This window comes from Silene latifolia, chromosome 9, assembly GCF_048544455.1.
Source record: "Silene latifolia isolate original U9 population chromosome 9, ASM4854445v1, whole genome shotgun sequence".
Taxonomy (NCBI): Eukaryota; Viridiplantae; Streptophyta; class Magnoliopsida; order Caryophyllales; family Caryophyllaceae; genus Silene; species Silene latifolia.
Window position 1 is genome coordinate 5756136 of NC_133534.1, and position 27927 is coordinate 5784062.

Here is a 27927-nt window from a genome sequence, read left to right on the forward strand (position 1 = left end):
ACAGATCGAACAAAATACATATATATAAACGCATCTACCAATTACCCCATTTTATAAAGCCATGGATTTCTACTAAAAGAGTAAAAGGTGGTCTAAAAAGGATTTAATTGTTAATTAGCAAAGATTTTGTGATTTTCTTTTGTAAAAAAATAATTTGGATGTAAAAAAGTAGAAATTGGAGGTTGGAAGAGTCTAGAACAAAGTACGGAGTTTATATGCCGTCCGATAAGGACAGATGGTGATAGGGGTAAATCGGGTATTATACAAATAAAGATAAGGATGACGTGGAGAGTTAGGAGTGAGGGCCACTATCCGTAATTAGAGTAGCATGCTTTCGTCGTACTATTATCATGATGGTAATGCTACTATGCTAATGTAGTCAATAGTGATGGGGTAGATTTGGAGAGCTCGAATGCTTCCGCAAATAATTTACGAATTAATTTAGGAGTCGTTTGGTTACAACTAATCGTTATCGTCTAATTGATTCAATAAGCAATATTCATACTCAATTTATTAAAATTTCTCAAAATTGTTGAAGTTTGGCAATTTTAATTTCGTATTTTTAGGAAGAACATTTCGAGGAAAGGTGCTTCCCTCATTTTTTACAAAAATGTACAGTAGTAGCAAATAGTGGAGGGCCTTAGCCTCATTTGATCATTTAAGTTTATATATATTTTAGTGAATAAATAATTACTTAGCCCCCCTCGGATCGGTAGTTGAATACTTAAGTGGAATTATTCTCATGTTAGATTAACTATTTATATCTTAGCTCCTTTAATTTTTATTTCAAAATTCCCTATTGGGCTAGTAAAACAAATTTATTTATTTATTTTTACTTTACTTTTTTGAGAAGAAACTTCAATTTTTATAATCCACAAAATTAACATTTCTTATATTTTAATCCTCCTTGTCAAACAACACCTTACTTTAATCATGTCGTGATTATATTATTTGTATGTGGTGAATTAGAGGGAGAATGTGGTTGTATAAAGCCATAAAAGTAAATGAATGACAAGTCACGTGTTTTATTACACATTGTGCATTCTTTTTATATATCGATTTACCTTTTCATTTTTCCAAACGAACACGTTATTTGTAATATGATATTAATTTTATTTTATGAAATACGAGCATTTTAATCGATGATTAGTTTTCATTGTAACATTTTGTAAGGACAAACAAATGGCTTTCTTACAAAGAAAAGTTTAATTTCATTTTTGTCCTCTTAGGTTCAATGTTCGACAATTAATAAACGTATAATAATGCGATCTAAGAATTAAGATTAGATGTTAAAAAGTCATGAATATGGTCAATATGTGTGTAAATGTGCATGAAACTGTTAGCATATGTACACATATGTCGGTCATATCCATGGTTGATAATTTTTAGCGTGTTGCAACACAAAAAATAACCCCAGCAACGGTATTCACATGGGTTTTTTCAATATAGGCGTTGCCCGTCTTTAAGTATTGATAAGGTCATTAATTTCAAGATAAATTTTGGAGAGTTTTTAATTAAATTATTGAACGATACTCCTTCGTACCATATAAATGGTAACGTGGTAAAAAATGAGGCTTTTAAGAAAAGAGGGTAAAACAAGGGTAAAGAGAGAATAAAATAGGTGGGGTACGGAATTGCGGGTTTAATTGTGAGTTGGTAGATGGGTATGTAGTGAAATGTAAATATCAAATGGGTATAAGGATAATTTGGTAATATTGTGGGCCAAATAATGAATGTTACCATTGGTGTGGTACGGCCGTATTAGGTAATTGTTACTGATGGGCATATTCTGCACCCGCTGACCGAGTCAACATATTGAGCAAGGTCAAAGATATCCACAGCAAGTCAACGACTTAGACAGCCTCACCAAGCCGGGCTGTCGACTGTCACTGGGTCTCGGCCACGCGACCCGGCCAGTAGAGGCACATATCCGCGAACTCATATCCAAGACCCCTCGGCGGCGAGTCAACGGGGCCCGCCGGCCTGCCAAAGGTCCCTCGGCCGAGGGCAAGTCAGTCTTTCCACCTGCTAGCCACTTGGCCACTACGTGACAAAAGGTGAAAGTCTATAAATACTCCTCAACTATCATTGAGGAAAGGATCCACAATTTGACCTGAGAATCACTATTCATCTGGTAATATCTTCCTTATCTCTCTACAATATATACCTCGCCAAGTAACAACAACTTACCTCTCTAAGTTACTGACTTGAGCGTCGGAGTGAGTTCGCTCGGTCAAAAGCCGAGCCCTCAGTTTGTTCACTGTTTCAGGAGACCGAAAGGAGAAGCCAACCAAAGACGTCATTCTACAAGCACGGGTGGTAACAAATAACTGCTCTGAAATTACACCCGGAACAGTTACCATTGGTCTGATACGGAGGGCGTAATTTTTATCTCATCTACAATGTATTTTTTGTGATCTTTTTATTATTAATAATTGTGATTTAATGAATATTTTTAATTTTGTACATTTTATCGTTAAAGTTAGCCACTTTACAAGTAAACCTTTTTATTATGTGAAGTAGGTATCTTGAAAGACGATTTCTTAATAAACTTATTGAGAGACCACTTATCAATTAATACGCATGACAATAACATTTTATACTTCGGCGTAGATCGTAGCATTCATAGCCATTGTTTTATCTTGGTGCCATAAATTATAAAATGTTCTCACAATAATTAGACTTTTAGAGGATTTGCTCTTTTACAAACTAAGAATATATCGATAGTCAAATACTTATACAGTTCTATATGCAAATCCCTTACGAAAAGGCATTCCATATAAACATATACTCCCTCCTATTTTAGATAACCGTCCCATTATGAAAATGGCACAAGAATTAAGAAAGTGAGTTTAGACCACACAAAACGGATAATGGGACAATTATGTGAATAGACGGAAATGGAATTGAATTTGAACCACACAACACTTACCAAAAATGAACAATGAGACATTGTTGTGAATAGACGAAAATGGCCAGGGACGGTTATCTGGAATAGGAGGGAGTATGATGTTTAAAAACTTCTATGAGTATATCGTATTAGAACTATCATATTTATATTATTTTGATTTTTTTTACATTAAGGAATAATATACTAAATTTAGTTCTCCATGAATTCGAGAGTAAAAAATGCATAAAGAATGACAATAATTTGTTCTATCTACATATACAAGGTACTATTTAATCTGTTTTATTCTTCACTTATTTAAACAAAGTTGACTATTTAAAGAAGATCAATTGTATAATACTACGTATAAATACCTTTGGATATTTATATTTTTAATTTCATATTCAATTTATTAAAATAATATTAATACACTAAATCTTTAAAATTAATCTTTATAAAATTACCGTGTTGTAACACGAGTTGCTATAATAGCTATGAACATTTCAATTGCATGTAGACAATGATGTAATGCCAAAACTACCCTCGTTGAGGAGTGCAGTGTTCGTGACTTTGTGCAGTGTGTGAGATTGGCCAAAAGTAAAGAGGAAGGTAGGAAATTGGTACGATTCTTTGAACATTGATAGGTATGGAAAGCCTTAATAAATCATGTGTGGGTCCTACCTGCTTATGTCGCCATTACTGCTCTCCATGATCAACAAATTTTTATTGTGATATTTTCATTTGCTAAATCATTGATTTCTTTTAGTCTTGTATAAGACGGTTTTTCACTAACACAATTGTAAAATAAATCTTAATAAGTTTATCTTGGTAATTAAAGATGATCTTCATGTGATTCTAATTTATTAAAGATGTTCGGTATATAAATAGTAAAGGACTAATTGTGGTTATTGAATGACACAAGTTAATTATTTAATTTTTTGGTGCTATGACACAAGTTAATTATGATGGGTACAAATTCGGGATGTAACCGAGCCGAGCCGAGTTCGAGCTTACCTATGATCGAGCTCGGCTCATATTGTAAAAATCGAGTTTGAGCCCGAACCCGAGCTCTTGAAATCAAGGCTCGAGATCGGCTCATATAATATTTTACGAGCCCGAACCCGAGCCCGAGCTTTGTTTGCGTACCATTTTTTCGAGCATTATTTTAATTATAACGTAATTTGTGATTTAAAAGTTCAAATCTACCTAGTATAAAAGCTAGGTTCTTTCTAGCCTTCTCATTGGTTCCTTAAAATCGGGGTAAACAATTGCATTTTCATAGGTGGACCCTACCACAAACTTGCATTGATTTATTTAATTTTCTCTCAATACAATTTTTTTTTTTATTGATTAAAGTATCTTTTAAGAAAAAATATAAAACGTAAGAGAAGCTTGAAGACTAAAAAACGTACATAAAGGCTAAAAAAATGAAATGCTAATCTACACTTTATTATATTAAAATGTAGGTTATGAGAAATGTCGCGGGTTCAGCATATGTACAATATCTTAATTAATTTATATTTCAAATTTAAAATGTTATAGTATATGACTTGACAGAGAATGTAATCATTTTTTGTATACTTTAGTTAAAGTTAATGTTTTAAAAATCATAATGTGCAAATTTACATGGGTTTAGATTATCATAATAACATAGAAATTAATTCATTTATCAAGTCACTAAAAATACGACTCTCTATTCAACTCTCTATAACTATATTCGTCTGTCTAAAATTTTAATAGTATAACCGTGCATTTTTTGCACGGGACTAAAACTAGTTCAAACGAGAATATTATCTTTTTGTTAGCTTATAATAACAATTAGTATGTAATTTTATCTTATAAACTAATATTTTAATTTATTATTTTAAAATTGATACAATTAAGTAAATATATTGAAAAACATTAAGTAATTTAAAAATAACGAGCTCAAACGAGCTTCCGAGCCAAGCCTTAGTGTGCTCGAGCTCGGCTCGGTTTGGGCCCAGCTTAGTTCGAGCCCGAGCTCGAGCTTAGTTTAACCGATTTCGAGCCGAGCTTTAACCGAGCCGATCCCAAGGGCTTGTCGAGCAGGCTCAGTTCAATTACAGCCCTAGTACAAATAATCACATCATACATAAAAAAAACATTCAAAGATATAAAAAATTAAAGATAGACAAATGAATAGACAACAAAAAATAGTAAAAGTAAACAAATGACCACAACAATAAAGTATTTCTAAATGTGCTATAACGTATTAATGAGAACAAATGTGCTATAACTTTCAGCCCTAATTGTTCCCTACGGATTACTCGGCAGAGTCTCAAAATTTTACAGGTTAGGGGACATAAGGATATGGGTTTATATCTGGGACTTCCAACTGTTTTTGGGACTAGTAAAAAGGAGATTTTTGCCTTAATCTCTGAGAAGGTTCGAAGGCGAATTTTAAGTTGGAATAATGTTTACTTATCTTCGGCTGGGCGGCTTACTCTCATTCGTTCGGTTCTTTCCTCACTTTCTGTCTTTTCTCTATCGGCATTTAAAATGCCGGTAAGTGTGAGTTCGAGGATAGATTCTTTGATCTCACAATTTTGGTGGGGAGGAACGACTAATGGGAATAATCTCCACTGGAGCAGTAAATTATTTACCCAGGGCTCGAAGGACACTGGTGGGCTCGGTATTCGAAATATTGGGTGTCTTAATCAAAGTCTCTTAGCAAAGGTGAGTTGGCGTATTCTTAATCAACCTGAAGGACTGCTTAGCCGTGTTTTGGGTGCTAAGTATCAAATTTCAAAGGAAACTCTTTTGAATGATGGTTTGCATTATAAGGGTTCTATAACATGGGGTGGCCGAGGGATCTTGTGGGGTTTTGAGTTGCTTAAATCAAACCTAGCATGGCAGGTTGGGTTTCCTTCAGCACTCGATGTCTGGAGGGACAAGTGGATTAATGGTTCCTCTCTTGCACAATTACTTTCACTACCCCCTGATGTTCTTGCAAATAAGCCTTTTCTAAGTGTCTCCCAACTTCAAACATCTGACGGGAACTGGAATGTCACTCTTATTCAGACTTTATGTGGCGATTTGGCTATCCCCTTTATCTGCTCTGTTCCTATTCCTTGTATGGATGCCATTGATGAACTCTACTGGCCTCTCAACTCTAATGGAGTTTACTCCACGAAGAGTGGCTATAAGACTGCATTCTCTTTTTTATGGGCCAATAAATCTACTGTTACGGACTTATCACGGATGGACCCTTTCACTATTGCCTTTTGCAAATCTGATCTTTGGTCTCTACCTATTACTGGTAAGTGGAAGGTCTTTTGATGGAAAATCTTTTCCAACTCTCTTCCCACGGGTGAGGAAGGTATGCGTAGGGGCCTTAATTGGGATCACCATTGTCGACTCTGTTCTTCGGCAAATTCAAATGTGGAATCTATGAGCCATATTTTCCGAGATTGCACTTATGTCTCTCGCATTTGGTTTGCTTGCCCCCTTGGGATACGCAGTATTATGGGAAATAATCTTCCCATCCAGAAATGGATTATCAATTGGATCCATTTTTTCAAGAAAAATAAGAATTTCAACAATGATGTTTCGCTTTTTGTTAGCACTCTTTGGCAAATATGGTGTCTTCGCAACAATGCTCTTTTCCGTGAGTCTTCACCTGATTTACACAATCTGTTCAAACAATTGGGTATTGATGCTTCTAATAATGTTTGGGCTGAGGAACAAAGGACGAAAAGCTTAGCTTTTTCCCTCCATGACGACGTGCCTGACATGGACGACGCTTTCAAAATCAGAAATCATCATCCTCATGTGCTTGTTGGTCCTGCTCTTTGTTCGGATCATATTCGAATCAAATGTGATGCCTCGTGGCGAACAAATCTCAGGGCCTCTGCTGGATGGATTTTTCTTGACAGAAATGGCAACATCTTCCATCAAGGACAGTCGGCTTTCTGGGCGCAATCACCATTTCAAGCTGAAGCAACTGCTTTAAGACATGCGATTTCGGAGGCATTCTCTCAAGGATATAAGCACATTGATGCAACTACGGATTGCTTAAATCTAGCTCTTCAAGTCAATGGCATTGGCGACATTACTCATGACTCAGCCAATATTATCCTCTCAATTTCCTATATAGCATTTAACTGTCATTGTTTTTCTCTTAGCCATTGTCCTAGAAGCCTTAATAGGATCGCTCATACTATAGCGAAAGCTGTAGTTTAATTGAGCAATCTTTTTCTTAAATGACAAAAAAAAAATAAAAAAAATAAAGTATTTCTAAATAACCCCTTGCACAATAAGAAACATATAAACAATTAACCGAAATTTAAAATATAACTTGAAACAAAGTTGACTATAGAACAAATCAATTATCAGCTAGTCTTACTATAGACGGATATATCCGTCTATAGCTAAAACGGGTCAAATAGCTTGAAAGTGGTGATATTTTGGCCCCCAACATCCCACTTGTTATTTGTCCTATTAGGAATGTGCTATTGTATTTGACCCGTCTTTAGTTATAGACGGATATGTGTCGTCTATAATCAGATTTTGTGATCAATTATATACATAATTTATAAGAATCTTTTAAGTCTCCTATGTTTTCTTTTAAATGACCATTAAACACAATATCTAATTAAAGACAGGTATATTCGTCTTAAGTTTAAGACGTGTCAAGCAATATAAATAACATCAAATCACAATGCATAAGAAAAACAATAAAATTATCTTATATGCACAAATGAAAATACTCCATAATACTTAACTAGTTTTAATATTAAAATGAATATATCCGTTTTAAAGAAGACTTAATAACAATTAAGTGACCACTAGTCCACTAGTAGGAAGAATGTGTGAAGAAACCCAAAGTTTCACATGTGAGGTTGTCCCACATTGATAAAAGAGGAGAAGAATTACCACTTTATAAGGCAGGGGGCTACTCCCTCTATAGCCAATTGGTTTTAGAGTGGAACCCTCTTGGACCTACGTTGTGGACTCTTTCTCCTCCGTTTGGGTGCAGTCCAGGCCCGTTGTTGAATTTAACAAATGCAAGGCAGAGTGTACGAGAACGTGTAGAGCATTCATTTGTGGATAAGCTTTAAAACGGAGTCTAACAACCCTCGACAGTTCAGTTGACACCCGAATGACTCCCTTGTTTCATTAAACTACTATTCGGTCAATATCCAATCTAAGACCGCACGTGGCGCCGGCACATGATCATTTTAGTCCAGTCAATCTATGTTGTAGTTCAGGATCGGTTTAATTTTGTTAGTCCCAGTCAATCTCGACTTGAGTTTGGGCTAAACGTCAATTTGTCCAAGTTTAAGCCGAGTTTATATCGAACCGATTTGGATAACTCGATGAGTCCGCCAGCTAATTTACATTTCTATTTGTATATTTATTCGCAAATTCTTATTTCAGACGGACTGTTTTCCCGTCTGAAATAAGACGGATAAAATATTGCCATTTTTTAAGAGAATGTAACCATTTAATCCACAAAATGTTATTACTAGAGGTGTTATTTTTTTACCTTGGAAATGATGTGAAAAAAATGGTAACATGTTATCAGAAAATAACAACATTTATTGTAAAATGACAACATGTTACCTGTCTTGTTTCAGACGGAAAACAATCGTCTGAACCAAGACGCGCTGTCATTCATTTAATACAGTGGTCAATCGATTCGATTAACTTTAATCGTTAATTTGTTTAAATATACTACTAAGAGTCTAAGATAGAACGTGAAACTAATCATTTTGTATGTACTAAAACAATAATGACGACTTTCCAAACTAAAATATCTGTCATTATATACATATAAAAAAGGGGTGTATAGTGTATACAATGAATAATTGATATACGTATAAGAAATTTAAATAATTAAATAATTAATGCAGAGGAAAAGAGGGAGCTGCAACAGAAAAAAGAATCAAATCTGTGGGTGAGACAACGACGACGCTGAGGCACACGGATTGGGCCGCCTACTGTACAAAATACTCAGAGGCCACTTGTGAATTCAGATATTCTATGGGCCGTTACCTCGATTCTAGAATAAAACGATCTCAACCGTAAAATGATCCATTTTTAAAAATAAAATCATTTACTGTATTTATTATTGTATATGAGAGACTAATTTTGATGTAAGACCGTTCTAGACAATAATCACTAATTACTTTAAAATATCATCCGTCCATTCAACTCCACACTACCACTTTCTTTTTTCACGATTGCTAACGCGTCTTTTACGCGCTAAATATTGTTAGCTACGTATTTGCGAAAAATATAAAAGTTAGATATTTTTAATGTACTCGTAAAGACGAATAAAACAAGATCTCACATGAATATATTTTCACTTATGTATTGGGAGAAAATTGAAATTGAATGTTTAACTATAAATAGTGTACAAAATAGATAATAGTAGTGTGGAGTTGAATGGAGGGAGTCTTTCATTTTGTCACCAATGCTGAATAAATGCAAGACGGTCCTTTTATTGATTAAACAATCATTTGATAAGAATGTTTTTTTTTTTATATATATAAAAATGTTTAATGCAACCATCATCCAAAACAATTACTGTATTGTTTTACTATATAATACAAATCTGTTCTAGTCAATTATTTATCTTCCGGTTCTTTTGTATAAGTATTTTACTCAAAAATAAATGAACGACTGAGAGTTTGAGATGAAGAAAATAGGTTGTTTTATAGGACCGTTCTATATGATTTACACTTCACAAGAGTTTAATAAGAATAGATCTAAAAATGACTATAGAACCATTAAAAAAAAAAAGATATTAGAATAAATTTTTAGTCAAAAAATAGGGGTATTTATGTTTGCAGTTGATAGTGTGAATTGAGGCGAGGAGGCACACAGATTGCTTAAGCTATGCACTCGTCTCTCTAAAACTCAAAGATGGTTTCAAAATAAATTCTCAGAAGCCACTTGTACAAATTGCAATGTGAATTGGACTTTTACAGGCCGTTGAGCCGTTCCCTCAACCCGTCTTCTATGCTACAATTGGACGATACTATAAGAGAGTTACGGTTTTTATAAGGGTGGCTCAAATATGGTCTACAAGACTACCATATTTAGAGGATGGACATATTTAACCTCGAGGACGGGCCTGTTATACCGCGCAGGCGCGCGCACATCCATCGAGGATCGTGTAGAATTAGTCCCGGAATGAAGCAGGGTCTAACTAGTTTAACAAAATTTCGTATTTGTAGGCTCGGGACTAATGCCTGGAGGCTGGAGCTATCAAGCAGGCCAATCACCCATGACCTTCAATAAAAATGCATATTCATATGCCTTCTCCTTAGAGTGGCCAGACCGCCCACCTTCCCCAAAATGACCTCCTTTCATTTCCGTCTTTAAGATAACTGACCGAGAACAAGTTGTACATGTTGTTTCTCGTACTTTAGCCACCCATTTTGCGGCTTCCCAAACTCCAACCCTGAAGTTACCACATCAGCCGTGGACTCGTAAGTTTGAAGGTTTAAGACTCTTGGAGATACTCCATTTGTTCCAACCAGTAATTTACGTTTGCTATGCAAATGAACCAGTGAGTTTAACCGTCATTCTCAACCACAGAGACATGCTTAAAAACAAACGTAAATTATTGGCTGGGAAGGACAAGAAATATGGGCCGGGGGGCTCGAGACGTGTATTTAAATGCGATATATAACAAAAAGTTTACCTCGTGTCGTTAAATGCAGCAGTGACGAGCATGGCCGGATAGCAAGAACCCTGATTTATGTTGTCATAAGGAGAATACTTCATAAGAGACTCAAATTCGGCTTTGATTTTAGGGTTACCAAACTCTTCATGGTCCAATATAGTTAACGGCAAGCTTTCATCCATCAAAGTGTTGCATATATCAAGAAAGGGGACCTGAAAACAATATAAACAGGACGATAAAAAAAAAAATGTCCCAAGGATCAATATCACAAAAGCACGAAGACATAAAAGTCGATAAAGAGAGACTTTGTTGAACTCTTGGATGCACATCTAGAATAGGTAAACATGGCAAAAAGTGACGAACAAAAATGTCATCTGGAATAATGCCAACATTACCTTCAAAATAGCAGCAGAGAAGAGAGCGGGGTGAGAATTGATAGCTGCACCCACGAGGAGAGACCCTGCACTGTATCCAATGGCAGCTAGCCTATCCTTTTGAGCATAACCCTTGATAACTAAGTACTTGGCGCATGAAATATAATCAGACACAGAATTCATCTTATTGGCTCCGCTTCCTTGCTGATGCCATGAGGGATCACTACCACCTCCCCCTCTGCTCATCAGAAACATACAGATTTCAGTTTAGCTTTTACTTGATATAACCTAAAAAAGAAGCTGCATTATCGAAATACATCAGCAAGGAGAAAGAAGAGAGTTTGGTCTCCCCTCACTCTTTTTGCGATTTTCTAGGTAAGTACCCATTTTTCTATTTTACAATGTAGCCTCCGTTTTAGAAATCTATCTAATTTACCTCTAAACTCAACCGACTGTACCTAAATATAACCTACGTACTCTAATCTGTCTCTTTTAACAACAGTTAGGCACTGCCAAACGATTATCCAGCTTTTTGTTACCTAGTCAGGAGTTTAATCAGCTGATAGTTACAAAAATCAGTAACCAAAGGACTAACCTCACATCTGCAAAAGCCAATACCCATCCACGTTCAAGTAAGCTGAGGCGATCTGGACACCAACATTTCTCCAGAACTTCTCCGTAAGCCCCATAGGCTTCCAGAAGGCCAGGAGACTGTCCCTTAGGCTCTTTATCTTTGGAGTATACTATAGTTAAAGGAATCATTGTACCATCACGAGAAACGACCTTATGTATTTCACACGCATAGCTAGAAGAAAAATCTTTCCAACTCTGCAGTCCTTCAAAACATTGATCTTGTCTACACTTGTCATTTTTAATTTTCAGAAGTTTACTATTGATCCCATGATCTGAGGTATCAGTATCCGCGTTTCTGGTAGCATGCAACACCTCTTCTTGGTGTATGACGGAAAATGTCCTTTTAGACATGTTGTACTCGACTACTAAATCAGGCATCTGTAATAAGCCAATGCAGATATCCATTATGAAAACTAATTCTTACCCAAGGCAGATAAGCATGAAGCTAATTAAGCTATCTAAACTCCGGGAAGCTTGATGTCTTTATTAGTTTATTAGCAAGTTATATATATAAAATGAATTTTTACTAGCACATAGCATAATGCGCCTCCTTGATATTGTAGCTATGATTACAAGTGAAGACATGAATTTACAACTTCAACTAGATCAGTTAATGAATACATAAATTTTACAGCATTGAGCATGAAGTCATCCGTCCACTTTATATTTGAAGTGACAACATGTTGATGCAAATTTATTTCTAATATCCCTTTGAAAAGTTGTTTTCGCAATAAAGTATATGCTCCTTTAGAAACAATTTCAATACGGAGTAAAAATCAGTGGCATCCTGTTAAAACTTTTATCGAGATTTTGAAACTAATCTTTTTGACACCGCCACTAAAATCAAAATTAATGTAGCGCCATTAATGAACAGGACAGCGAAACTTCATGAATGGGAAAAATCGGAGGCCATACCACTGGAGAGGAAAGCACTGCACGGTATGACGATGTCAAGTAATCGTGGTTTGATCCTGGAGCAGTTCTGCATACATCAGAGGGAACAGGGAAAATCCATGGGTTTAGATGATTGATCTCCATGACATTCTGTAAATGGAGTATCAGCTTGAAAACGTTTCACAATACATCAAAGGAAAGAACCGAAAATTTTAAACTTGTCCATGGGCACAGAGAGCCAGAGACATAAATTTATGATCACGCATGAATTACGACAAGCTCCTTTCATACCAAAAAAAAAAAAACGATAACTAATATGTGGACTATCCAAAAGTGATAATTGGGTGTAGACATAGATACCATCGCAGGAAGTAGGATTTGTGTGACTCTAGAACGTCAAATCATTAAAAAAAATGAACAATATATTCATGTACAAGAACAAACAAAACTATTCCTCAGTGTATCAGGTATGATAACATTGGCATTTGGGAAAGGTCAACTGAAGCTGAAGATAATACAGATATGGTGAAAACAGACTCATGCGTTGTGGGAAAACAGAATGAACAAAATTGATAATAATGTTTCTTCAAGAAGCTACCTTGCAATTGGCATCAATAGGAAGATTGATTGAACATGTCACAGAAGAACCCTCCTTATCAAGAACGAGGACGAGGTGTTTATCGAACATGTCCATATCCTGCAAGTTGGTGCCTTCACTAGGAAGTATGATATTCTGGCCACAGATAAAATAAATTAGCATAATTAGTTTTTTTTTAAAAATAAATAAATAAATAAGAATATAGATGTAGTAGTACAAACAATCAGTCCGAGAAGATCCAAATTAGACAATCACAAAAAGGTCTCATTCCGAATATGGGTATTTGGGATTTCAAACATAAGTACATAACCTAGGTCTCATATAAGTAAACCTTCAAAATCTAGCACTCACTTGATGAGGTAATGATCTGAAAGTCTAAGTCATCTAACACTTGTAATCATAACACTTGTAATCTTTCTCGAGTGAGTAGCATAGGTGGCCATGTCTCCTAAATTTGTGGTCTTTGCAGTATAGTTTTATGATCTCTTTTATTTTAACCCTTTGTACGCTTATCCTTGTAAAACCCAAAATAATTTTAGAACTACGTAGTTGTTGAAGCTTATTTATTATTACATGTCATAGCAGTTTATGCAATATAATATCCATTTCCTTAATGAGTCATTTCATTTGCAGGTTCTATATCATAGGTATCTAAGATACCAAATATAAAACCCATCTATCCATCACATAAGCGGAAAAATGCAGTTAGTCGGAGGTTAACTTGAAACACTTGGATAAAAAAAAATAATAAAAAAAAAACCTGCCAATTTGTAGAATTTACATCTTCAACTCTGCAAATACCCAAGTAAAAGTCTTCACGTCGTAGCATTCCAACTTTGGTTGAAGCATTATTAGTAAGAACATAGAAAAATCCTTGACGGTGTTCCAGGAAAAACTGCACACCATCGATTCGCTTGTGCACTCGTCTGAGACTGTTAAGTGGACTGATAGCATCTAATACAAAGACCTGTGAAGAATTGAAAACGAAATGAACTTTAATTAAGGCTCACAGCATACTAGTACCTCAAATATATGATCAACAAACATCAACTTTGACCATTAATTTTATTGTAGTACAAGTGAAGACACGATGTAAAAGTTCTCATGTTCAAAACAACAACTATCATGTTATCATTATACAAATTTGTAACTGCGGTATACTCTGAAAATTAACAGTCAAAGTCGATGTTGATTGACCGTCAAAGTCAAATAGAAATGATATAAATGTGATTGTTTCAACCTCTGATGAAGTCCTTGAATTAGAGTTGATGGTAATAAACTTGCCATCCTTGGTAGAAGTGATGTCCACACAAAACCTAGAATCGTCTTCTGTAAATATTACTGTATCAACATCTGATCCCACATTTTTACAATGTACCCTGGCCATACATGAGGACATCAAACATCCCACTTATAACAAAAAACACCAACAAGAAGAATGGCTAGATAAAGTTACCTGTATGGCCTCTGATTATCATCACAAACCGTGTAGAAAATAACAGAACTATCTTGAGACCATGCCAAACTGACAACTGAATCAGCTTTGATGTCTGAGAGAACATGACCATCCCTGAGGTCCTTGATCTGAAGGAAGAAGCGCTCAGAACCGTTTATATCAAGTGTATATGCCAGGAAGTTGTGGTCAGGTGAGATTCGACATGTACCCACATGAACATAACCTAAAATATGAATGGAATCAACACAATGGATAAAAGGTATAAAAACCATGACAAAGGGGTTGCTTGGATATAATAGTAAGTGGGAAGGGGAGGGGAAGAGATGGAGGGGGACATAAACGGAAGGAGGAATGAAACTCATACTTCGGGACTGGCAAAATGAATATCTAGAAAAGTAAGCTCTGCTACCCAGTTAGTAAACCTTCAGTTTCTAAAAATACGGGGTACGAATCTAAATACTTGTCATTCCAGCTTTTGTGACCCTACGAGTCTACGACTGTGGAAAACAACAAGCTCAATAATACAGCTTGACTAGTTTAATACTTTAACACTGGCGGTACAACATGTGGATCAACGGGTAATTCTTCAATGTTTACATCATTTCGAACTCCTTCCTTCAGTAAATTAGTTCAGAAGGGGAACTTTGGTTCATAACCAATTAGCCAACAAAAGGTATCTCTTGCCTGAAATCAAAGGTAAAAAGATTACCATATTTCTCCGCGATCTCATTCCAGTCTAGCAACATTTCCTCCTTCCTGAAAGCTTTTTTGATGAGAGAAAACAAACTTCCTAATCCTGGAGATCCTTCAGTCGCCAATCTTCTACAAAGAACAGGGTACTCTTTTCCTTCTGGGATGTACTGATAGTAAAGCCTATGACAAACGTTAACAAGTCATTATGTAATGTGAAGACTACTTTTCTGTTTAAAAAACAGTGTCTGCAAATATGTAATGTCGTAGGCAGATAGAACATAGGAGAACAGATCTTGAGATGCATGCTAAGCTGTCCATTTTTAACATCAGTAATTCAAACAACCTGGATAGTAAGACCTGGATAGTAAGACCTTATGGTTTCTTTTCCAGTGAAATCGGAGATGACAAGTGTTAATCCTGGTTTCGGCTATGAACCATTTCTATCATCTCATCCTCATACCATAAGATAAGTCCATATCAAAATATAATTTGTAATCACGTCATAACGCAAAGACAAGATAGTTCTCATGAATACTACTTTGCCGTTACAAAAAACAATTTGCAGCAAGCATGAACTGCTGTAGGCTGATAGGACAGACGTTCATCCTGGTTTCGGTTGTAGGCCACTAGAATACAACCTCTCTGTCGAAGAGAAGCGACAGACTTACGAACAATGTCCCATCTTTAAGCGGAAGCATATTCATAGGCAGTTGGCTAAATTTAACAAGATGGATGCCTAAGGTGCATTCTAAACAGTTCAATAACCGAGATCAGTTGCAGCAAACCGAGAATAGGCTACATTTCTATCATCTCATTCTCATACCATAAGACGAGTCCATTTCAGAAGACCATGGAATTCAGATATAAGGCTCTCACCTAAATTGAGCTATATAAAACCAAAACCCTAACTAAACACAATCATCCCATTAACACAAAAACACCATTAATCAAAAGGCCAACAAAAACACAATCATCACATTTCATAACAAAAGCACAACAGAACATGAAATCGAAACCGAAACGGTACAGAAGAATTAAGCTCACCAAGGTCCCCAACGTTCAGGAGGAGTCTGAATCTTAGAAGGAAGACGAGAAGCCATCTCAAAGAACAAGTCTTTCTGCAAATTTACAGTGTCAGCCATGAAAGCATCAGCATAAGAATTCTCAAGCTGAAGATATGAACTAAAATCTGGGTCATTAATGTTGGACATCCAATGATATGGATCATCCCAAACACACCCATGAACATTGAGCTTGAAAGGAAGCTTCTTTGGGATTGGTGGGTTTATTGAAGGAATTGAAAAGATTGGACATTTATGGGAAGAAATTGTAGAAAATGTTAGAGAAATTGTACCAAGAAATTTGGGGATTTTTGTGGGTTTGATTGATTTTGAGAGAAGGTTGAATATGATGGACATTTGATGATTTTGGGTACAAATCTTTGAAATTTGATTTCCCTAATTTTGATTTTGATGGGTTTGCACTGCAGCTACTGATTGTGGAACAATGGTGGGGTTTCATTTGTTGACCCAAAACTCAAAGGCCATACAGTCCTTAAACTTATTTTATCTTTTTTTTTTTTGTTATTTAATGTGAATACTACTGTACAATTTATTGGGTGCTTCTCAAAAATCAAAATACTACAATCAACATTTTAACTACAATTACAACCAACAATTACACTAGAGTTGATCAAATGGCCCAAGCCCATTGACCCTACCCGGCCCGGTTTTTTGAAGGGCTTGGGCCTTTAGTTTGGCCCAAAAAAGCCCATGTGCCGGCCTAAAAAGGCCCAAAATATTTTGGGCCCGGGTGGGCCAAATGTTAAGCCCAAATTTTGTCCCGACCCAGCCCATATTTATTAATAATGAATATTTTTTCTAATAAAACATATTAAAGTAGCGTTAAAGTTTTACCCAACTCTTTACAAACTCAAATATATTTTTTTAGATTTATAAAACAAAGTATACATAACATAAATCATATCTAAGAATGCATGATTAAGCATTCTAAAGTGACGATTTTTGTCATTATTTTATTTTAGATAGCAATTCATATGCATTTTATACACAATGTATGTTTTAAAAGTTGTAACTGAAGGTATTACGCTAATTATTTCCTAGGGTAAATCGTAAATTTTAGGGCCTGAAAAAGCCCATTTAGGCCCAAAAGCCCGCATTAGCCCATAAGGGTCGGGTTTGGGCTTGCTAAATAAGCCCATGCACCTGGCCCGGCCGAGCCCGGCCCACACAAATGGACCGTTTTTGTTAGTAAGGCCCGGTCCAAGCCCGCATTGGCCCGGCCCATGATCACCTCTAAATTACACCCATCCCCTTATACTAAAAGAACTAGTGTTCAAGCCCGAGCGTTGCCTGGGTTCTAAAAAAATGTGCATTTTCTTGACCATTCAATTTGTATTCATGTACATTATTATTATTATTATTATTATTATTATTATTATTATTATTATTATTATTATTATTATTATTATTATTATTATTATTATTATTATTATCATCATCATCACAAACTTTTATAAATCAAGCAAAAGTTTACAAGAAATCAGTGCGCAGTCGAAATACAATATGGGCCCCCACTCCCTTGGTGATAACAAAGCTAAGTCTAGTAAATATGTAAGCGGCCGCGCGAGCCCCTGCATCCTGAGAAACAGAGAATTTCTGGATCCGCTTGAGCAAAGCTACATCTGTATCCAGCTCTCCCAGCGAAGAGAAAGAGAAGGGTAGGAAACTATAACCAGCCGTCATGCACAAATCCTGGTACTTGGCATACTTTTGCTGAGCAGCATCAGCAACAACCCGACCCGGCACAAAATCGGACAACCCAGTCTGAGACAAGGGGAAGACCCCGTCAGATCGACATACACATCACGCCCCCTGTCCCAGGAATAAAGAAGCAGATCCGCCGGACGAAGGGAGCTACCATGCATGTCCATCTACCAAACCGATATCAACCTCCCTACCAGCGGAGATCCCCGACCTGTAGCAGATGTCCAATAAGGTGTCGCGAACGAGGTTATGCCGATGTTTAACACCCAGAGTACAAGTACAGGACACAGCATGATCACCATAGATATCCCCGTAAAAAACCCGAGAACAAGCAGGACAGGGCCGAGACATCGAGAACAACGGGACACCCAGGCGATAGTTAAGCACACTACGATAGGTCCTCCCATTATTATTATTATTATTATTATTAGTATTATTATTATTATTATTATTATTATTATTATTATTATTATTATTATTATTATTATTATTATTTAGTATTTATTATTTTGCCGTTTTTTAAATTAATTTCTGAATAGTTCGATTATGTTAATACTCCGTATTTTTGGGTTAGGTACTAGATCGAGTATTAGGGTGCACTCGAGCGAGTTGAGATTTTGACCTTGTTCTGTTTTTTGGTTACTCGACCGAGTAATGTGTGTACTTGGCCGAGTAGTGGCCACTCGGTCGAGTGGGTAGGTGTTATTTGGCCGAGTGGTCTGATTATATTCCTCGGTTCATTTATTCATGTTTAGAAAGGGGGGTTTATTATATAAGTGCGTTAATGAGTTTCTTAAACAATTTAAACACTAAACACATTTCTAAACTTCTCCCAATCACATTTTTACTCCTTTAATCTTTTCTACTCCTTTAATCATCCTTCTGAGAGATTCATGGCGATTGTCGGATTAGGGCTTCAACATTCATCTTCATTTACATTCCTTTGCGTAAGTTTTAAATCTAAGATGTTTAATCAGTTTTCTTTTGAGACTAACCTTAGATCTTGAGGTTTCGGAGAAATTGTTATGATACGGGTATTGAATATAGACGATCTCATGCATGCTGGAGAATTGCTATTTTGATTGCTTGTGTGTGGTTGGATTGAGTAAAGGCGGGATTTCCCTAATTAGTATGGTTGTATGATCAATTATGAGACGGATTCATATTGTGTTTATGTGGTTATGTGATTATCGATATTGTGATAATTGTTGTGGTTGGTTGCGAATCCTTGCGATTACCACTGCGGTGTTGGGAAGTTGCGAGTGTGATCGTGAAGCCATATGGGGAGATGGCTTCACCCTTTGGTATCGCCTCTTGTTACTCCCGTCACAAGGGGATGTACACATTAATAATCTGAGTTCGCTCGTTGCGATGAGCGGGGCTTTTGATGTTCATTGTTGCGGTCTGACAGTGGGTTACCTGTTGCGATGGGAACAAGGCTACTAGTTGCGATGAGAGTCAATGGTATCCGCGTTGCGATTCGGACACAGGTTACTATGGAGTTTGGGTGATGATGGATCGATTGGAGATGTTTGTGTGATTCATTATGTGAAATTCTATCTCTGTTCTTGTGATTATTTGTATAACTGTTACTGACCTTGATTATGTTTTCAAAACAGTGCTGAACCATTTGATATTTCCGCAAATGGGGAGCAGTGAGTTCTAGTAGGTGTTGATATGCATAGCTTGTGTGCGGGATGGCTGGGCACCGGTCGAGAGTATCACATAATAGTAGCTTCCCCTCATCTTAAATGACATTTGTTTTACATTTCAGTATTTTGTATCTGGATTGGTTGTAACCGTATTGCCTTTTCTTTCTGATAAGAAATTTTTAAATGTTTCTTTATGGTTCATTTGGTATGTACTATCTCGGGCAATCGAGATGATAACTCCCTTATTTGCTATGGAAAGTCTTGCTAGAGGCTCCTTGGTAAATTGGGAGTGTTACAATGTAAGCATCAGCTTTATTTTTTTTTTCTAATAAATTTGTTTTCATGTGTAATTTATTTCTATTAAGTTTGCCATATAAGTTTGATATTAAAATTGACGTATTTAGTAGTGTACATATTGGACATATTTGACAAAAATAAGAGACAACTCCTTAATCGTGACAAATTTTATTTTATTATAGGTTTAATGTATATGACAAAAATTGTATAACTAAATGATAGTTATTAGTTAGTATAATTACATTGATTATTTAAGTTAATGTAATTAATTTTGTACTATAATTAGAGTGAGCAAACATTAAAACATCTAATTAAATTGTTGAATGATACTGGGACCTTCAATTTAGGAAAAACAAAAAGTCTTTTGAATTGTTGACTTTCAACCATAAAGCGACACCTTAGTTGTTACTTTAATAAAGAGGATAATCTAGCAAATGCAATTCATTAAGTAAGATTTAACATTCAAGTTCAACATTTAACAAGTCGGGCTATCACATTGAAATTAACAATTTTGAATAGACTAAGTTACATAAATCAATTTTTATGAAGAAAGAAACTAAATTTACTTATAGGCAACAATAAACCCATTTTGTTCGGAAACATTGAAATGTACTCCCCTTATTGTTGTAGTCCCACTGGCAAGAGCCAATGTAGCTTCCCATTGTGTTTTTTGCGTGTATGAGGGCATGTATTACTCGGATCTTTGCATTAATCGATGTCAAAAACATGGAAAAAGACGTCATCAGATTTTAGTAGGATAAAAAAAATGTTTTGGTCTTCCAACAGATTCTGAATAAACATAAATAAAACATGGACTATATGCATATGTAATGTCGATTAGTGTATTATAATGTCACTTGCCGAGTCGAGTTATTGAATCGGATAATTCTTACCACAATGAGTACCATATGTGGATATGTATACACATCAACCATAATTAGTAAGAATTCCGATCCGAACATCATATACTCGGTTTAAACCACCCAATTTAAAACAACAACCTTAACCTAGCTCTTACAATCGTTCTTTACATTTGCCTTTAAATAAACCAACACGTTTCTTACAACAAAGTATTTGTGACCCTAAATTGAAACACTATCAATTCAATTTGCAGTAGTCTCGTACAATAATAAACATGTGCATGCATATAAATGAATAATATCATAGCTCAATAATACTCGTTTCTTTCTAGGAAAAACAATAAAATTACTACTACACATGATTTATATTGACCGTGAAATTTTGTTCGTCGCACAAAATTTACCATGAAATGCACCATTTTTCATAATATTCTTGTATAGCTCATTAACTCCAGCATAAAGAAAGACAAGTTTTTAAAATTTCTTATAATAAAAATTTCAAAATTTTGTGAATGTAGAGCAAAGCCATAAATTACCTAAAATTCCCTTTTATCTTACCCTTGGACTTGTATATAAATTTCTAATCAACTCTTAATTTATTCTAATGATACACTTTGATAATTTTAAATCATAGAGTTTTCGTAATAGTTTCATATTTGAATATATGTAAACATGACACAAATACCTCTTCCTCTTTATAAATAAATATGTACTTATAAAATAACCAAAAAAATTTAAGGCTAAGATGGTTAAATCTTCATAGTCAGAGTTTAGAGGTCGAGGGTTCGAGATAGTCTCACACATTACGGTGTGTATTATTTTCATTTTAAATTAAAAAAATACGTCAAAAGTTAGAATGCGCATACACAGTCACACAGGATGGAACCGACAACCTTTCAACTAGATTGAAACTAATTTTATACCCGTGCACAAAAATGCACGGGTTACTTTTAGAATTTTAATTTTCAAAATGAGTTTAATTAATGTGAATATAATTAGACGTAATATTCGCAAGTAATAATGAATAATATGATGTATAATTAGGTATAATATAATAATTTAAAATAATAATATAATAATTTAAAATAATAATAATAATAATAACAATAATAATAACAACAACAACAACAACAACAACAACAACAACAACAACAACAACAACAACAACAACAACAACAACAACAACAATATAAGTAACTAGATTTTGTGCCCGTGTGTTGCACGAGTTTTAAATTTGTCCTTCCTCTAATTGTTTAGACCTTTTAATATCATTTTGAATTATACGTAAAAGTTGTATCTTTTTAATTTGAACACCTTTCAATAAAGTTTCTTTCTTTTCAAAAAATTATCTTATTAATTTTATATAAGATTAAGAAGTACGTTTACGTAAGGATTCTAGGAATAGGAATTACAATTTGTTAGAATAAGAGGATAATTACAAATTATTTTAAAGTTTTATCCTTTAAGTTTTCAATTTTCAAATTTATAGATAAATTTTTTAATGGAATATAATTTAGTAATTTGTAAATTAAGTTAGTTATCCATACGCAAAACACCATATAGTTATAGTAAATGAAACTTTCATTGTTTACCAATTTCTTTGGACTTTTTGGTTAATTAAGGAGCATTAGAACGGTAGAACCGTAGAAATGTCAAATTAACGGGAAGAGCTTCATCTAATAATGTAGTTCTATTTTTTAGATAAATGGAAAAATACAATAAAATATTACACTATTTGTGTTCAAGGAAAATTGTAGGTTGAAGGCCAATCGATCACTATGCTCGTCTCTTAATTTACTACCATATTAATATCTTAGTAGCGTCCTATTTTCGAGGGCACTAAGAGTATCCGTATTAAAAAAAAATAATTAACTTTTGATTATTCAATATTCATTTTGAAACCTATTAGTAGGTATCTGAAAATAATGGTGGACTATCCAATATCCATCCTATAACATAACTACACCGTATATATTTTCAAGCATTGATACGTCAGCTATTTTTCTTAAGTCGGAGTTATTCGTCTTAATATTAAAACGGTTAAATACTATCTCACATGGGCATGTAGGAAAAAACTGACATGTCTATATCCATTCTGGTTTTATCTTATACATATAATATATACTTATTTGACCCATCTCAAGCTTAAGACGGATATCCTCGTCTTAAATAAGAAATTTCCTTGATACGCGTGCTAATTGTGTGGTATAAGCAACTAATACCGAAAGATCGTTAAAACTCTATGATCTCCCAATATTGGATAAGTTTGAAGCTAATCCCAATACAAAACAAACTACTCCGTATAATTTTAACAGGTTGATCGATAATAACTTACTATGAATAGTTCATCGATCTCATAATTAGATAGTCCATTCACCTGTATTAAAAAAAAATACTATGAATAGTTCATCGATCTCATAATTAAATAGTCCATTCTCCTGTATTAAAAAAAAAAAAATATTACGGCATACAAGAAACAATCTAAATTAAAGTAGTTGGACAAAATGGATCCCACACTACAACCCCAAGTTCTCGCAATTTCATCCCTTTTTTCTTTTATCCTCAATTTTCGGAATTTTCAATAATTTCTCCAAAACCCTAATTTTTCCCTACCCATTGATTAATTTGATTCCTTTGTTTGCTTTTATTGAGGAATTATTGTTGTTTCATCTTCAATTTAAGGATGTTGATGGTGTTGAGATACTTGGTTTGTGCAAATTGCAAATATGAATTCCATCTTTTGATGGTATATATAGCCATATAAGCTTACGATTTTCCACTGTTATACAAAATAAAATTTTAACACCCATTAAAATTAGAAAAATGAGATAGCGCCACCCGGTGGCGCCGTATCGCCATCCTTAACAATATAAGTTTAATGAAAATTGATAGATCTGTATTAACAACGATACGCAATTTGTAATGAAATTAACAATGAAACCATTGAATTAACATAAACAAATACAAAAGCATCAGAAAACCCTAAATTTGAAACAAAGCTTGAGAACATCTGCAACTGGACTGAGAGGTGTAATCATCGTGAATTTCGGGCGAATAAGTTGGCGAAGACGGCGTGTATTCAGGAGACCTCGGTGTATAATAAGGAGAGTATGACTCGTAAGTAGAATAGTTGATGTAACTCGAAGTTGACGGTGGGTACGTAGGAGACGAGGGCGTGTAGGTCGGAGACGACGGTGTGTAAATTGGGGACAAAGGCGTGTACGTCGGCGATGATGGTGTGTAAATTGGGGACGAGGGTGTGTAGATCGGAGACGAGGGTGTGTAAGTTGGGGACAAGGGGGTGTATGTAGGAGATAAGGGTGTGTAGGTAGGTGATGATGACGGGTAAGATGGAGAATCCGGGGAGTAATCAGACGGATACGGGGTGTAAGGAGGAGTTTGCGGGGAGTATCCGTATTTGGGAGAATCCGGCCAGTTGAGAATAACCAGAACCAGGAGAAGAGGGGGTGTAGGTAGGAGACTCCGGCGTGTATTTGGGAGAATCCGGCCAGTTGAGAATAAATGACAGAGAACGCGGGAAGTAGAAAGACGAAGCAGCTGAAGTAGACATGATGAATTGAATTATGTGAGATTTTAATTTGTGAGTAATGCGAATAGTAAGGAATGGGAGAAAGAAGGTCTGTATATATAGGCGTCGGCGATGCTTCTTTATCTACCTCAGATTGGGGCCCACGTTATTATACTGATTTTGTTCCGGAAATATAAGACGTGATAGATTTTGGTTTACTTCATGCATGCAGGGTCGTCTCGGGATTTTGGTAACTTATAAAACTCTATTAGATAGAATTTGCACAAATATTGGGGATAACTAACTATACATAAAATTATTTTAAATAAAAATTAATAAAACCGTATGTAGATAGAATTTGCATAAATATTGAGATAATTATACATAATATTATTTTAAATAAAAATTAATTAGGTAATTTTAAAAAGTTGGAGTCTCTAGAATTGCCTGAAAAAGCCTCTTTTATATATATACTAGATTATTTCAATTCTACAATAAACTAAATTGCCCATTGTGTAACAATCCCGTTATGTAACAATATTTCAATTCTACAATAAACTAAATTATCCATTATTAACAATCCCATTATATAACAATAGTATCAGCATTTCTTGCGTAAAACAGTTGTACCCATGTTTTTAAAAAAAAAAAGTGTCTATTGTATGGTAATTAGTGATCATTTTAAAATAAACAGTGACCACTTTAAATAAAAATGGTCAATTTTTAAGATAAACGAAGGTATCTTATTCTCCTTTCACGACTTACCTACATTCCGCTTCACCTCACCGATTCACATTCATCCCTTTAAACCCTGTCTCAATTACATTTAACTTAAATATCTCCGCTATTCTTAATCGGCAGTCAAACTTGTATTTTACTTACGACTAAATTAGAGATTTGTAGTCTTTAAAATTGAATTAAAATGTGTTGGAAAAAAAAATTACATCATTTATATGTACTATATATAATATATAATATATGTATATATATTTCATACTTCCTCCTTTTTTTTATTTTTCAACAGTTACATGTGAGAAGTATTTTATTGAAGTATGAACACAAATAAAGTAATTTTATTGAGATGTGAAGATAAAAACTTTCGTATAAGCAAAAGAAAAATAAAGGACTGCTACATCATCACTAAGCAAGCCCATCATCAAGTTTTCTTGGAGATTGGTTGATGACAATATTAGTAAATAAATATTATGTAAATATATATTTAGTTAGCTAGTCTATGTAAATATTTATTTACTAATAGACAAATATATGAATTACGCGTCATAGGTCATATTTGCTTTCTTAAACCCAATAACATCATAGGCAAGTAGTAGTTGACTTTTCCCAAAGTGAACTACAAACATGATGAGCTTTCAGTTTGTGGCATCATTCATAATTGATACTGTTCCGGGTGTAATTCCAGAGCAAGTATCGTTACCACCCGTGGCTTGTAGAATGATGTCTTGAGTTGGATTCTCCCTTGGTCTTAATCGTTCCTCTCGGCCTCTCCTGCAACAATGAACAGGCGAGGGCTTGGCTTTGTGCCAAGCGTACCCACTCCGACGCCCAAGTCAGTAAACTTAGAGGTATAAGTTGTATGCTAATTGGCTAGGAATATATTGTAGAGAGATAAGGAAGATTATACCAGGTGAATAGTGTATTTAGGTCAAGTTGTATATTTCTGGATTGGATGGGGTCCTTTCCTCAATGAAGGTTGAGGAGTATTTATAGACTTCACCTTTTGTCACGTAGTGGCCAAGTGGCCAAGTGGCTAGCAGGTGGAAAGACTGATCTACCCCTCGGCCGAGGGACCTATGGCTGGCCGGCGGGCGCTGTTGACCCACCGCCGAGGGGTCTTGGATATGAGTACGCGGATATGTGTCCCGGTGGCGGGTTGTCGTGTCGGGACCTAGGTTGACAGCCGATGGGCGGCATCGGCTAATTTGTCTAAGTCGTTGACTTCTTTGTGGACATCTTTGACCTTGCTCAATATGTTGACTTGGTCAGCGGTCCAGAATATGCCCCATCAATTTGCCCCCAGCGTAGTCTATGCCGTGGTATGGGCTTCGATGTACTTCTGAGCGTATATTCTGCGCAAGTAGTTTGTAGAAAATTTTCCTGCATCGGCTTCTTTTGCGGCGGCTTCTTCCGCTCTGCCTAGTCTTTCTTAGGCCGTACCATATCCCCCCTCCACATGGATGTGTATTGGGCATCCGATGTGGAAAAGAAAGGACGCCCGGCCGAGACAAGGATTGAGGCTGCGGTTATTTATGATTGCCCCCGCCGGCGGTGTCTAGCTTGGTCGATCATGTGGCCGGCGGAGAAAAGGTGCATGGGAATTTGTTGAGGAAGGTGAATAGGCGGAGAGATTTGAATAGGCGTGTTGAAGACGTTTGGTCACTGTTGCATTGATTGACACAATTGTTGCAACGATTGACATCCCGTGGTTGCATGTCCGACACGTGTCCGCATCTTGATTGGTTGACGCTTCATGGGTCACATTCTCCGATTGGTCTTGCTTCATGGGCTTTTCCTATAAATAGGGGCGATTGCTCCGCGGGACACTTTTCGGAGGCCATTTCTCATTCGGTGAGGGGTATAAGATCGTTATTCCTAAAGAGGGTCAGGCGGTCTGTTGCCCTCCACCGGGTCACACCGGCGTGTACATCGGGCATCCGGAGTATGGGCTGCGGTTTCCTCCGAATAGATACGTCGTGGCCATTATCGAGCTATGAACGTCGCGGTGGCCCAACTACATCCGCCGGCCATGAGGACGATAGTTGGCTTTGTGTGGCTTTGTCTCTTTAGGGGGAGATCCCGACGGTCAACTTATTCCGCCGTCTTCACAGTCTTCGACCGTCAATTCTTTGGTAAGGTGGGGTGGTACAAACGTCTGAGGAGCCGAGCTATATCTCCGTGAACAAGCTTACTTCCTGCAAAGGCGCGGCGGCGGTGGGTTTATGTCCAAGTGCCGGAGGATTACCCATTGCCGGTCTTTCGAGCCCTGTTTACTTGCGGTGTGAGAAGGGAAGAGTATGAGGAGTGTACCTCCCGGGGTAAGGTGAAAATGGACGCTTCGAAGGTTCCTCTTACTGAGGATGAGGAGCGGGCGATGCAGCTGTTCGATGCTGAGAAGGGATGGCTGCCCCCGACTCAGATTATTCTTCAAGATGAGCTGCTCGGTCACGTCGGCCTCATACCGGCCCTCGCCCGGGGGTGAGTGGGGTCGGTGTGAGGCCTATTTTTACTGTTATGCTCTGTTTTTTAGAGCTATGTTCTATTCTGTCGTGTAATTCTTGTTTGGTTTTCTTTTTATGAGACCGGTTTGGCCAGGATCGTCGAGAGTACCTTGAAGCGGTTAGGCCTTGATAAGGACGGGAAGGTAGTTGTGCGGCATCCTACGGCTGAATTGCGCGATCGCAGACCGTCTCCCAACGAGCTCATGGATAAGCAGTTAAAAGGGGTGGATCCGGTGGCGGCCCAGGCAAGGGTTCTCGGAGGCGTGCCAAAGAGAACGAAGAGGGCTGCGCCCAGGGCGACGGCGGCGTCTGTGCCTGCTCCCTCTTCGACCCCAGTGGTTCAGAGGGAACCTGTGGAGGTTGTTGATATTACCG

The 27927-nt window shown here is 36.3% G+C and overlaps 2 protein-coding genes across 2 annotated transcripts; one reads left to right on the top strand and one right to left on the bottom strand.

The window, feature by feature from the left end:
- The first annotated feature begins 6373 nt into the window (after positions 1–6373).
- Positions 6374–7090, top strand: LOC141600512 (uncharacterized). The gene has a single exon (XM_074420754.1). The coding sequence runs from the start codon at positions 6374–6376 to the stop codon at positions 7088–7090; it is 717 nt and encodes a 238-aa protein (XP_074276855.1).
- Positions 7091–10106: 3016 nt separating this feature from the next.
- LOC141598862 (uncharacterized) lies at positions 10107–16701 on the bottom strand. The gene is made up of 11 exons (XM_074418676.1): positions 16237–16701; positions 15209–15372; positions 14500–14722; positions 14284–14422; positions 13804–14010; positions 13044–13178; positions 12467–12595; positions 11514–11929; positions 10940–11156; positions 10563–10756; positions 10107–10319 (listed from the first exon to the last, which is right to left on the bottom strand). The coding sequence occupies exons 1-11, from the start codon at positions 16608–16610 to the stop codon at positions 10124–10126; spliced, it is 2394 nt and encodes a 797-aa protein (XP_074274777.1). The 5' UTR covers positions 16611–16701; the 3' UTR covers positions 10107–10123.
- Positions 16702–27927: the final 11226 nt, after the last annotated feature.